The 13,907-nt window shown below is 46.5% G+C and overlaps 1 protein-coding gene across 1 annotated transcript; it reads right to left on the bottom strand.

The window, feature by feature from the left end:
- crmp1 (collapsin response mediator protein 1) lies at positions 1 to 13,342 on the bottom strand. The gene is given in 19 exon segments (XM_072672108.1): positions 1 to 1,231; positions 3,045 to 3,132; positions 3,134 to 3,211; positions 3,491 to 3,519; positions 3,522 to 3,558; positions 3,561 to 3,671; positions 4,446 to 4,517; positions 4,519 to 4,617; positions 4,908 to 5,009; positions 5,011 to 5,071; positions 6,315 to 6,471; positions 6,697 to 6,817; positions 6,928 to 6,996; positions 7,140 to 7,220; positions 8,328 to 8,389; positions 9,815 to 9,979; positions 10,193 to 10,377; positions 10,779 to 10,867; positions 13,242 to 13,342. Coding segments are annotated over 19 exon segments (1,794 nt in total). The 5' UTR covers positions 13,338 to 13,342; the 3' UTR covers positions 1 to 1,139.
- Positions 13,343 to 13,907: the final 565 nt, after the last annotated feature.

Raw genomic sequence — 13,907 nt, 5'->3', positions numbered from 1 at the left:
CATCTTTCCTGTGTTTTATTTCACAACAATGAAGCAAAAGTTTCAGTACAGTTACTGTAGGTGAGCGGAGGGGAGGTGGGACCAGGAGGGGGCTGCAGGGACAGAGCAGCTTTAGTGCAGGACTATCACACACTAACAAACATACACTGAGTTCACCTGAGACCATGGTCCTTCATCCAGTTCTTCTCTAAAATGCCCAGGAACTGAAACATGTGCTGAGGTTTTAGCAGATCAGCGAGCGAAAAGGTCAGTCAGTAGAGCTCATCGCAGGTCGGCTGGTGGAGATGACCCAGTTCGAGCCTGGGCCGCGAGTGCCTTAACTGGGCTGTATTTGGGCCTGGAATGTCAGCTGTCTGGGTCATCTTCAGTTTCTATAAAATACTGTAAAGCTAAGGTTAGCATTAGCATTAGCTTTGTATACTTAGCTACTCTAACCCTATGGTGACCTACGACATTAAGTAAAACAAGTAAAAGTTGAGGAACACATTGACTTTCTAGGAGTGTGATACTGGAGTTTTTATTCCACAGGAAGTATTGAATGTATAACAGGAAGTGCCATGTGTATAAACAGCAGGGGTCAGTGTTTCCATCATAACTTACATCCACAGTTACACACACTGCTGGGCTTTACTGTACAACACCAAAACAACACTGGACTCACCACACAGCCATGATTAGCACAATCTACCAGCATAATAATAATAATAACAACATCGCCACCTGTCTGTGAACTCATGCAGTGCGTCTCCAGCTTCGGCCGCAGTGACTTCAAGTGGATGATAATTATGTTAATATTGCAGAAAGTTTCAGGATATAAAAAACAACAGAGAAAAGGAAATGTCCTGTAGTGTGACCGCTATACGTGCAGTTGTCCACTAGAGGGAGCACCAGTTTGCAGGAACATCATAAACAGCAGGCCGGTGGGTTCACCAAGGCTTTAGGATCATACACACACTTCATAACATGTTATACACCCAAACACACGGGATTCTCAGTGATCCCAGTTTCCACGGTGATGATGACCTACACAATGATCGTGCAGCAAAGTGGACAGAATGCATTCACACACACACACACACACACACACACACACACACACACACACACACAGACACACAGTGTTGTATATGACATCAGTCTCAGCCAAGGCTGGTAATGTTGGATCGGCCTCCAGGGGGCGCTACAATGCGATGTCCGGAGCGTCTGGGAACATTATCGTCAACTTGTGCTCCTAAAAAAAACACACACACACAACACTTTCAGCTATCAAGCGTCAGTCCTCACCTTAGAACAGAGCTACTGCCAGACATGGAGCGGTTCTGCCTCTAGAGGACAGCTCGGATCTGAGCCATAATTATTTACTTTCTCATCATGGAAGTTCTGCTGATGTTCTGCTAATAGAAGCTGCTGATGTTCTCCTGATTGGAGCTGCTGATGTTCTCCTAATAGAAGCTGCTGATGTTCTTCTAATAGAAGCTGCTAATGTTCTCCTGATTGGAGCTGCTGATGTTCTCCTAATAGAAGCTGCTGATGTTCTCCTGATTGGAGCTGCTGATGTTCTCCTAATAGAAGCTGCTGATGTTCTCCTGATTGGAGCTGCTGATGTTCTCCTAATAGAAGCTGCTGATGTTCTCCTGATTGGAACTGCTGATGTTCTCCTGATTGGAGCTGCTGATGTTCTTCTAATAGAAGCTGCTGATGTTCTCCTGATTGGAGCTGCTGATGTTCTCCTAATAGAAGCTGCTGATATTCTCCTGATTGGAGCTGCTGATGTTCTCCTGATTGGAACTGCTGATGTTCTCCTGATTGGAGCTGCTGATGTTCTCCTGATTGGAGCTGCTGATGTTCTCCTGGTTGGAGCTGCTGATGTTCTCCTAATAGAAGCTGCTGATGTTCTCCTGATTGGAGCTGCTGATGTTCTCCTAATAGAAGCTGCTGATGTTCTCCTAATAGAAGCTGCTGATGTTCTCCTGATTGGAGCTGCTGATGTTCTCCTAATAGAAGCTGCTGATGTTCTCCTGATTGGAGCTGCTGATGTTCTCCTAATAGAAGCTGCTGATGTTCTCCTAATAGAAGCTGCTGATGTTCTCCTGATTGGAGCTGCTGATGTTCTCCTGATTGGAGCTGCTGATGTTCTCCTAATAGAAGCTGCTGATGTTCTCCTAATAGAAGCTGCTGATGTTCTCCTGATTGGAGCTGCTGATGTTCTCCTAATAGAAGCTGCTGATGTTCTCCTAATAGAAGCTGCCGATGTTCTCCTAATAGAAGCTGCTGATGTTCTCCTGATTGGAGCTGCTGATGTTCTCCTGATTGGAGCTGCTGATGTTCTCCTAATAGAAGCTGCTGATGTTCTCCTGATTGGAGCTGCTGATGTTCTCCTAATAGAAGCTGCTGATGTTCTCCTGATTGGAGCTGCTGATGTTCTCCTGATTGGAGCTGCTGATGTTCTCCTAATAGAAGCTGCTGATGTTCTCCTGATTGGAGCTGCTGATGTTCTCCTGATTGGAGCTGCTGATGTTCTCCTGATTGGAGCTGCTGATGTTCTCCTAATAGAAGCTGCTGATGTTCTCCTGATTGGAGCTGCTGATGTTCTCCTGATAGAAGCTGCTGATGTTCTCCTAATAGAAGCTGCTGATGTTCTCCTGATTGGAGCTGCTGATGTTCTCCTGATTGGAGCTGCTGATGTTCTCCTAATAGAAGCTGCTGATGTTCTCCTGATTGGAGCTGCTGATGTTCTCCTAATAGAAGCTGCTGATGTTCTCCTAATAGAAGCTACTGATGTTCTCCTGATTGGAGCTGCTGATGTTCTCCTAATAGAAGCTGCCGATGTTCTCCTAATAGAAGCTGCTGATGTTCTCCTGATTGGAGCTGCTGATGTTCTCCTGATTGGAGCTGCTGATGTTCTCCTAATAGAAGCTGCTGATGTTCTCCTGATTGGAGCTGCTGATGTTTTCCTGATTGGAACTGCTGATGTTCTCCTTGTAGAAGAGATTCTGATGTCTGAAATGGAAGCTTTGCTGTTCCTCTACTAAACATTATCTTACCTGACAGGCTGAAGTTGGACTGGTGCAGGTTTCTGATTGGTGGAGGCTGGTGGATGGTGGGTGAGGTTTTTGCAGAAGGGGCTGGGGTTTATATATTTGGGAGTGGGTGGAACGTCATACACAGGGCCGTCATACACACCCCGAGACACTGCCTGCCTGCCAGCCACCTACAAAACACCAACCAACAACTCATAAAAACACTGTGTGTGAGATAGGAGTGTGTTCGGATGTGGACGGACATACATAGACCTGTATGGACATGGACGGATGTGGACGTACTTGTAAGGATGTGGACGGATGTGGACAGATGTGGACGGATGTGGAATGGACATGTATGGATGTGGACGTATGTGTAAGGATGTGGACGGACGTGTATGGACATGGACGGATGTGGAATGGACGTGTATGGATGTGAACGGACGTGGACGGATGTGGAACTGCTGCACCTTGTTGCGGGTGTTGATGCGCTGGTAGCGTGGTCAGGAAACGGTTTCCGTGGGATGAAGCGCCCCGATTCCCTGCTGGGACATTTAACTTTTCATCTTCATACACCACCCGTCCCTGACTGACCACCAACACCGGAACACCTCTACACTCCATTCCCTCAAATATATTATTTTCCAGAGCCTGGAGAGAGAGAGAAAGAGAGAGACAGAGAGACAGAGAGAGAGAGAGAGAGAGAGAGAGAGAGGGGAAGAGAGAGAGAGAGAAACAGAGAGAGATACAGAGAGAGAGAGACAGAGAGAGAGAGAGAGACAGAGAGAGAGAGAGAGAGAGAGAGAGAGAGAGGGGAAGAGAAAGAGAGAGACAGAGAGAGAGAGGAAGAGAATAGAGAGAGACAGAGAGAGACGAGAGAGAGAGAACAGAGAGAGAGAGAGAGAGAGAGAGACAGAGAGAGACAGAGAAAGAGAGAGAGACAGAGAAAGAGAGAGAGAGACAGAGAGAGAGAGAGAGAGAGAGAGAGAGAGAGAGAGTTTGTGTTTATGACAGTGGACTTACTTGTATGGACCACCAGGGGCAATAAGTGACCCTTCATACAGGCAGAAGGGAGACAGAAATCAGAGAAGAATCTGATGATTTTTTTTTTAATTTTAGAATTTTATTTATTAAATATTGTTTTATTTCATATATTTACCATCATTTCAGATTCTCCACTATTTTACCATCATCATCATCATCATCATCATCATCATCGTCATTCCATATAGAAGACTTGTGTAGCTGCATTGGTGGGTTTGAATAAGAGATAAATTATGGGCTATAGCTTTGTAGTTGTGTTGTAGTCATGGTGACCGATGCCTGGTTCCATTCACCTCCACTGTAAACATGAATTTTGGAGAGAATTCTGAAAGTGGGTAGACGTCCCCTGTAGATGCAGAGGTAAAGTGAGGGTGTTCTTACAGACTGCTGGAGTTTAGCTGTGATGGTTTTACTCCGGTCCGGATCCCAGACAACAAGATCAGCATCCGACCCCCACGGCAACACGCCCCTTCTGGGGGTACAGGTTAAAGAGTTTGGCGGCATTGGTGCTCGTCACGGCAACAAACTGGTTTTCATCCATTTTTCCCAGAGCCTGGACACACACACACAGACACACACAGACACACACAAGACAGGGTGAGGGGGTAAAGGACTGGTTAGCAAAGGTGGCAAATCCAGGTCCAGAAGGTAAATCCACCCCATCTCTTCCAGCTGCTGGATGAAGCTGTTATGAGCTAAGCTGCAGTAGAGCAGAGGTTGGAAGACAATCCCGGGGTGGATTTTAGAACCTAGATTTGCCACCTTTGCTGATTAGATACTGTCACTTTGCTGTGTGTATACACACACACACACACACACACACACACACACACACACACACACACACACTCAACCGCCGCTCTGTCCCCAGACGAAGCCCATGCGCTCCTCCACTTCCCGTTGGTTCCTTCAGGGATCGTTCAGGATCATAAAGTTATCTTTCCCCAATGGCCTTCTGGGCCGTACTGTAGGCACAGTGACCACTGCCCACCACCTGCAGGTCCCCACTGTGCATGCGCACACACACATGCACACACACACACACACACACACACACACACACACACACAAAGTATTAGTATATTTTAATGCTGGTGAAGTGGGTGAAGTGTGTTTCCCCACTCTGACCACCAGGGGTCCTCATTTAGCAGCAGCAAAGCAGCCCTGCCCCATCTGCTACGTCCTCACACACTAAGCACACTCCATCTCCAGCTCTGTGTGAGAGTGTGTGTGAGAGGGAAGACATCATTGCTGTGACATCACCCCCACAATCCAGTCTCCCTGTGATCTTGCTGGTGGAGGGGGGTCTGTAACCATGGCAACAGGATCTGAAACCCTTTTTCTATTTTTGGAAACTGGGCCAGTAAAAGGTGGGTGTGCAGTATTCACACACACACTCACACACACTCAAACACTCACACACACAGTCACTCACACACACAAATTATTTCACATATTCTAGTCAGAAAGAAAACAACAGAGTCACTGATTAATGGGGGCGGGGTCAGCAGTCAGTGTGGAAATATTTTACATTTATATTCATTTCTAAAATGTAGATGATTTAAAAGTGGGTGTGGTTTTATTTCACATTAAAATGAGTCTAGAAGTGCAAAGATTCATTAATTTTCATAATTCCCCCAGAACTCAGACTGTGAGAAGAGTTTATTCAGAGTCGGGGGTTCAGTGTGAATCTGAGCTTCACTGTAGAGAAACTGACCCACTCTGATCTCTGTACAGTGGAGGTGAATGAAACCAGGCGTTAGTCGCCATGACTACAACACAGATACAGCCCATAATTTATCTCCTATCCAAACCCACCAGTGCAGCTACACCAGTCTTCTGAGTTTTATATGGAATGAAGATGATGATGATGATGAAGGTAAAATAGTGAATAGAGAATCTGAACTAATGCAGTTCTCTTTAGGGACTACTTTCTGTAGCTGCACTACACCCTGCAGCATGTATCCCTCCACCATTTTAATGATCTGATTTTAAAAGCAGGCTCCACAAAACCAGAGGTTATCTAGAACTGAGCATTTCACACCAAACCCCCCCAAACCCCACTTTGACTGAGTCTGTTTGAAATTTGAAAAATCAGTGGTATTACATTTAAGTTAGAGCCACTCCCATTTTAAAACTGAAACTTTGGACTGGCCATGCGCTCACCCACCCAAAAACCAAGACGATTTTAGATGTTCTGTAAGGAACTTTCTCAGGTGAGGTGGTTCTTTGACTGTCTCAGTGTCTTACCATGCAAGAAGAGTGTGTAGGTGTTGGGGGGTGGTGGGATCCGGGCTGAGTGGTGGGGAGATCACACAGGCCGCTGCCTTTGCCCAGTTCCTGCTCCAGTAGTGAGAACCATCTGTGGCCAAGCTTGATGTGATTGGCTCTCCAAACACCACACAGCCTGACCAATCAGGTCAGCGGAACAGTCAATCAGGAGAGAGAGTCAGGAGAAAGACCAGTCAGTCGGTGAGTCACACGGTGTCAGAAAACACATCAGCAAGTCTTTACTGAACACCTTCACACAAGTGAGCACACCGCCGTGCAAAAGAGTGAATAAAAGTTCACCCCAGAATTTTTTTTCTGGACCTCAGAAAGTGAGAAGAGTGCTGCTATGCTTCATACACACCTTTTCGACGAGCCTGGGCTAGAGTGTCAGCTGCACTTTTACTCATCACTCGGCTGATGTAGATGGGGCAGTTGACCTGGTTGCTGATGGTAACAGCATGAAAAACAGCCTCTGCCTCAAGCTAGGGCAGCCAATCACATCAGAGTTAGCTTCTCAGGACCATCTATGTAGCTTTGTATTTAGCTTAATAAAATCTATTAGCTAATATGCTAATTGGAAAGTGAATCCCACCTCTTCTGGGTGGCTAAGAGGGTGACCCTCCGGGCCAGTGATGCCCATTTCCAAAATCTTTTTCTGCTCCTGAAAAACACACACACACACACACACACACGTTTCTTCATCTACCTAGAACTTTGTTTCCTTGTTGATTAGAGGGGCTAATTGTACACAGCATGATTTAGTTAGCAGTTAGTCTGAAACACTTCACTCCCACATTCACTGACCTGTGCAATTAGATCTCCATTCTCTGCATGAACCAACACAATTGCCCCCAAATCTCTCAGATATGATAAAGCATCATAGAGCTGAAAGAGAGAGAGAGAAAGATAAATAACTAAGAACAAAAACATTTATGATTAGAGTTATGGAGAGTGTGTGGTGATGTATGGATTATGGACAGTGTGTGGTGATGAACTGATTACGGAGAGTGTGTGGTGATGAACGTATTACAGAGAGTGTGTGGTGATGTATGGATTACAGAGAGTTTGTGGTGATGTATGGATTACAGAGAGTTTGTGGTGATGTATGGATTACGGAGAGTGTGTGGTGATGAACTGATTACGGAGAGTGTGTGGTGATGAACGTATTACAGAGAGTGTGTGGTGATGTATGGATTACAGAGAGTTTGTGGTGATGTATGGATTACAGAGAGTTTGTGGTGATGTATGGATTACGGAGAGTGTGTGGTGATGTATAGATTACAGAGAGTTTGTGGTGATGTATGGATTACGAGAGTGTGTGGTGATGAACGTATTACGGAGAGTGTGTGGTGATGTATAGATTATGGAGAGTGTGTGGTGATGTATAGATTACGGAGAGTGTGTGGTGATGTATGGATTACAGAGAGTTTGTGGTGATGTATAGATTATGGAGAGTGTGTGGTGATGTATAGATTATGGAGAGTGTGTGGTGATGTATAGATTACGGAGAGTGTGTGGTGATGTATGGATTACGGAGAGTGTGGTGATGAACGTATTACGGAGAGTGTGTGGTGATGTATGGATTACGGAGAGTGTGTGGTGATGAACATATTACGGAGAGTGTGTGGTGATGTATAGATTACGGAGAGTGTGTGGTGATGTATGGATTACGGAGAGTGTGTGGTGATGTATGGATTACAGAGAGTGTGTGGTGATGTATGGATTACGGAGAGTGTGTGGTGATGAACAGATTACAGAGAGAGTGTGCGGTGATGTACGGATTACGGAGAGTGTGCGGTGATGTACAGATTACGGAGAGTGTGTGGTGATGTACGGATTACGGAGAGTGTGTGGTGATGTACGGATTACGGAGAGTGGTGTGGTGATGTACGGATTACGGAGAGTGTGTGGTGATGAACTGATTACGGAGAGTGTGTGGTGATGTACGGATTACGGAGAGTGTCGTGGTGATGTAAACCTGCACACACTTACTTGAGTGTTTGTCATTTGGAATAAATCTTTGTAGGCCATGGAAACCTGGAAGGAGTTGATTCCTGTTCAAAACAGAAAAGAAACCTCCCCTCAGACCAGCTCACTCTACAGTAACCTCCCCTCAGACCAGCTCACTCTACAGTAACCTCCCCTCAGACCAGCTCACTCTACAGTAATCTCCCCTCAGACCAGCTCACTCTACAGTAACCTCCCCTCAGACCAGCTCACTCTACAGTAACCTCCCCTCAGACCAGCTCACTCTACAGTAATCTCCCCTCAGACCAGCTCACTCTACAGTAACCTCCCCTCAGACCAGCTCACTCTACAGTAACCTCCCCTCAGACCAGCTCACTCTACAGTAATCTCCCCTCAGACCAGCTCACTCTACAGTAACCTCCCCTCAGACCAGCTCACTCTACAGTAATCTCCCCTCAGACCAGCTCACTCTACAGTAACCTCCCCTCAGACCAGCTCACTCTACAGTAACCTCCCCTCAGACCAGCTCACTCTACAGTAATCTCCCCTCAGACCAGCTCACTCTACAGTAACCTCCCCTCAGACCAGCTCACTCTACAGTAATCTCCCCTCAGACCAGCTCACTCTACAGTAACCTCCCCTCAGACCAGCTCACTCTACAGTAACCTCCCCTCAGACCAGCTCACTCTACAGTAACCTCCCCTCAGACCAGCTCACTCTACAGTAATCTCCCCTCAGACCAGCTCACTCTACAGTAACCTCCCCTCAGACCAGCTCACTCTACAGTAATCTCCCTCAGACCAGCTCACTCTACAGTAACCTCCCCTCAGACCAGCTCACTCTACAGTAATCTCCCCTCAGACCAGCTCACTCTACAGTAACCTCCCCTCAGACCAGCTCACTCTACAGTAATCTCCCTCAGACCAGCTCACTCCACAGTAATCTCCCCTCAGACCAGCTCACTCTACAGTAATCTCCCCTCAGACCAGCTCACTCTACAGTAATCTCCCTCAGACCAGCTCACTTTTTTACTGTTCTGCTGCTTTCAACACACCACCGTCTTCACCACCATCCTTCTGTTCATCTTTTACATCTTTAGAATCACTGGATTCTTGTGGTGGCTGTTTGATTCCCACCTACTGGGTCACTTTTAGCAGGCAAAGGATCCAATTGGGCTTCATGTGAATGCTCCACTTTTGTTCTACAGGATTCAATACCTTTTCTTTTTCCCGCTGTACTTCATCCTGTGACATATTCCACCAATTCCACAGAGAAGTTTTGGCTTATTGACTTGTGACTCTGTTGCTAAATCTGACCTGTCACCACATCCATCTGACCTTCCAGTAATTGAGGTTTGTTGTCAGAAAGACATTGGTGTTTGTGATAAAAGGGCTCAGTCTTGCTCAGACGTCTGTGCAGAACCTGCTAGAAAAACTGCACATTTCCACCCAGAGGAAATTGATTCAAATCTCACAGTGAATAAAAGCTTTGTGTAAAAACGAGCTGTATACCTTTCTCCTGCACCAGCACCTGCAGCTCGTCCTTCACGCCCCCGTCCCATTGCGGGATGTCCACATGCAGCGAGTAATCACAGCAGCACTTCTTATCCGCTACTTCCTGCCACTGCTCAAACGCCTGCAGCAGACTGGTTCCAGGCTGAGGGGTCACATGATCAACTGCAGGACAAACATCAGCAGACTTTACAGAAACGGTCCGAGCGGTCAATCGGGAACATGGTTTAAAAGACGCCCTGAATTCGGTCTATCTGGACAATAGTAGTGTTTTACTTTGGTGTTTTGGATCAAACCTGGATGATTTGTAATCTGGATGATTTGGGAAGGATTATGCTCTTTTTCTGTTGGGAGGTGGTTTAGGTGTTCGTGACTCACTGATCATAGTGGTCCCTCCAGCCAGTGCTGCTTTGGTCCCCTGGTAAAAGTCGTCCACCGGTGGACTGCCGAGGTAGTCTTTGTGTAGGGAGGTGTTAGTGTCGATTCCACCGGGGATAACCATGCGGCCATCTGCCTCCACCACCCTCACCCCATCAGGCACAATGAGGTTCTCCCCCACCTGCCTGTAGGGGTATTTACCAAGGCCAATCAGCACCATCTTAAGCACACACCTCTAATTACAGGTTCATGCTGCCTTCACGAGCTGTCAGAAATTACACACATACACTTTCCCAACCTGACAGTTCCACCTAAACATCCCATAATAACCTAATATCAAGTGAGACCTTTTCTGGTTTCTGATTCCAGAGTTCAGCTCTTCTTTCTGACCCTAGGAACTGGTAAATCCAGGCAGCAGAACCATTAAGACCACTGGAAGAAAATCCTGGCATTTCCTTCCTTTTCCTTCCTGGATTTGCCACCTCTGACATTCCCCTCAACCCCAAAACAACAAACACCTCCATAAACCAGCAGCAGGGCACCCCCTCCCTTCCCCCTCACCCCACCCCACCCCACCACATCTTACTTAATGACTCCGTCCTCCACATAAACATCCGCATAAAATGACTGATCATCATTAACCACTCGCCCCCCTTTAATCAGCAACCGCTCACTCTGAGAGAGAGAGAGAGAGAGAGAGAGAGAGAGGGAGAGAGAGAGAGAGAGAGAGAGAGAGAAAGAGGGAGAGAGAGAGAGAGAGAGAGAGAGAGAGAGAGAGAGGGATGAGGACACAGACACGTTTGATCAAATGAGATCAAAGCACTTTAGTCTCTATCAATTCATCCTGATTTTAATGCTGTTACTGAATAATATAATTTGTATGTAATTACAGATCATAGATAATTATAGAAAATTTAAGATAGGATACTGACCCCAACAGGGTTCTGACCCCAACAGTTGCCCCGCCCCCTTAAAACCCATTACAAAGACTGCTGCAGTTTATTTAACCTATAGTAACGTAGCCACGCAATGTGATTGTAGAGATAGGTGTAGGTGTTCCGGTGTTCAGGTGTAATTGTTCAGGTGTTCAGGTGTAGATGTAGGTGTACAGGTGTAGGTGTAGATGTAGGTTTAGGTGTTGGTGTTCAGATGTGTGTGTAGATGTAGGTTTAGGTGTTGGTGTTGAGGTGTGTGTGTAGATGTAGGTTTAGGTGTTGGTGTTCAGGTGTGTGTGTAGATGTAGGTTTAGGTGTTGGTGTTGAGGTGTGCGTGTAGATATAAGTTTAGGTGTTGGTGTTGAGGTGTGTGTGTAGATATAAGTTTAGGTGTTGGTGTTGAGGTGTGTGTGTAGATGTAGGTTTAGGTGTTGGTGTTGAGGTGTGCGTGTAGATGTAGGTTTAGGTGTTGGTGTTGAGGTGTGCGTGTAGATGTAGGTTTAGGTGTTGGTGTTGAGGTGTGTGTGTAGATGTAGGTTTAGGTGTTGGTGTTGAGGTGTGTGTGTAGATGTAGGTTTAGGTGTTGGTGTTCAGGTGTGTGTGTAGATGTAGGTTTAGGTGTTGGTGTTGAGGTGTGTGTAGATGTAGGTTTAGGTGTTGGTGTTGAGGTGTGTGTGTAGATGTAGGTTTAGGTGTTGGTGTTCAGGTGTGTGTGTAGATATAGGTTTAGGTGTTGGTGTTGAGGAGTGTATGTAGATGTAGGTTTAGGTGTTGGTGTTGAGGTGTGTATGTAGATGTAGGTTTAGGTGTTGGTGTTGAGGTGTGTGTAGATGTAGGTTTAGGTGTTGGTGTTGAGGTGTGTGTGTAGATGTAGGTTTAGGTGTTGGTGTTCAGGTGTGTGTGTAGATATAGGTTTAGGTGTTGGTGTTGAGGAGTGTATGTAGATGTAGGTTTAGGTGTTGGTGTTGAGGTGTGTATGTAGATGTAGGTTTAGGTGTTGGTGTTGAGGTGTGTGTAGATGTAGGTTTAGGTGTTGGTGTTGAGGTGTGTGTGTGTAGACGTAGGTTTAGGTGTTGGTGTTCAGGTGTGTGTGTAGATGTAGGTTTAGGTGTTGGTGTTCAGGTGTGTGTGTAGATGTAGGTTTAGGTGTTGGTGTTGAGGTGTGTGTAGATGTAGGTTAGGTGTTGGTGTTGAGGTGTGTGTGTAGATGTAGGTTTAGGTGTTGGTGTTCAGGTGTGTGTGTAGATATAGGTTTAGGTGTTGGTGTTGAGGTGTGTATGTAGATGTAGGTTTAGGTGTTGGTGTTGAGGAGTGTATGTAGATGTAGGTTTAGGTGTTGGTGTTGAGGTGTGTGTGTAGATGTAGGTTTAGGTGTTGGTGTTGAGGTGTGTGTAGATGTAGGTTTAGGTGTGGTGTTGAGGTGTGTGTGTAGATGTAGGTTTAGGTGTTGGTGTTCAGGTGTGTGTGTAGATGTAGGTTTAGGTGTTGGTGTTGAGGTGTGTGTGTAGATGTAGGTTTAGGTGTTGGTGTTGAGGTGTGTGTGTAGATATAAGTTTAGGTGTTGGTGTTGAGGTGTGTGTGTAGATGTAGGTTTAGGTGTTGGTGTTGAGGTGTGTGTAGATGTAGGTTTAGGTGTTGGTGTTGAGGTGTGTGTGTAGATGTAGGTTTAGGTGTTGGTGTTGAGGTGTGTGTAGATGTAGGTTTAGGTGTTGGTGTTGAGGTGTGTGTGTAGATGTAGGTTTAGGTGTTGGTGTTGAGGTGTGTGTAGATGTAGGTTTAGGTGTTGGTGTTGAGGTGTGTGTGTAGATGTAGGTTTAGGTGTTGGTGTTGAGGTGTGTGTGTAGATGTAGGTTTAGGTGTGGTGTTGAGGTGTGTGTAGATGTAGGTTTAGGTGTTGGTGTTGAGGTGTGTGTGTAGATGTAGGTTTAGGTGTTGGTGTTCAGGTGTGGGTGTGTGAAGCTGCTGGTTGGTCGTGTCTCTGAGCGCACAGGTTTTGCCTCCTTCACTCTACAGTGCAGAAATGGCTAAAATAAGCTAAGCTAACACGTTAAGCTTTAATCCACACTGTGTGTGTGTGTGTGTGTGTGTGTGTTTGTGTGTGTGTAATGTCTTACCGTGAGGTGTGGAATGTTCAGGGTGTTCTGGTTTCCTGTGTGTGACATCCCGCTGCCGCCGCTCTGAACACCGATCTGAGGAACAATGAGCAGCATGAGCAGATTACACACACACACACACACACACACACACACACACACAGACACACACACACAGTCACTTGTGGATATTGCCTGCATGTGCCATCTGCTGGCCACAAGGTGTGTTTGCATGTGTGTGTAATCCCCCCTCCTTCTGTATGTATGGTGGTTGTGTGTATGGGGGGTTGTGTGTATGGGGGGTTGTGTGTATGGGGATTGTGTGTATAGTGGGGTTGTGTGTATGGGGGGTTGTGTGTATGGGGGTTGTGTATAGGGGGTTGTGTGTATGGGGGGTTGTGTGTATGGGGGTTGTGTATAGGGGGTTGTGTGTATGGGGGTTGTGTGTATGGGGGTTGTGTATGGGGGATGGTGTATGGGGGTTGTGTGTATGGGGGGGTTGTGTATGGGGGGTTGTGTATGGGGGTTGTGTATGGGGGGTTGTGTATGGGGGGGTTGTGTATGGGGGTTGTGTGTATGGGGGGTTGTGTATGGGGGTTGTGTATGGGGGATGGTGTATGGGGGGGTTGTGTATGGGGGGTTGTGTGTATGGGGGGGTTGTGTATGGGGGGTTGTGTGTGTATAGTG

This window comes from Salminus brasiliensis, unplaced genomic scaffold (assembly GCF_030463535.1).
Source record: "Salminus brasiliensis unplaced genomic scaffold, fSalBra1.hap2 scaffold_58, whole genome shotgun sequence".
Taxonomy (NCBI): domain Eukaryota; kingdom Metazoa; phylum Chordata; class Actinopteri; order Characiformes; family Bryconidae; genus Salminus; species Salminus brasiliensis.
This window is presented reverse-complemented; position numbering and strand designations above follow the sequence as displayed.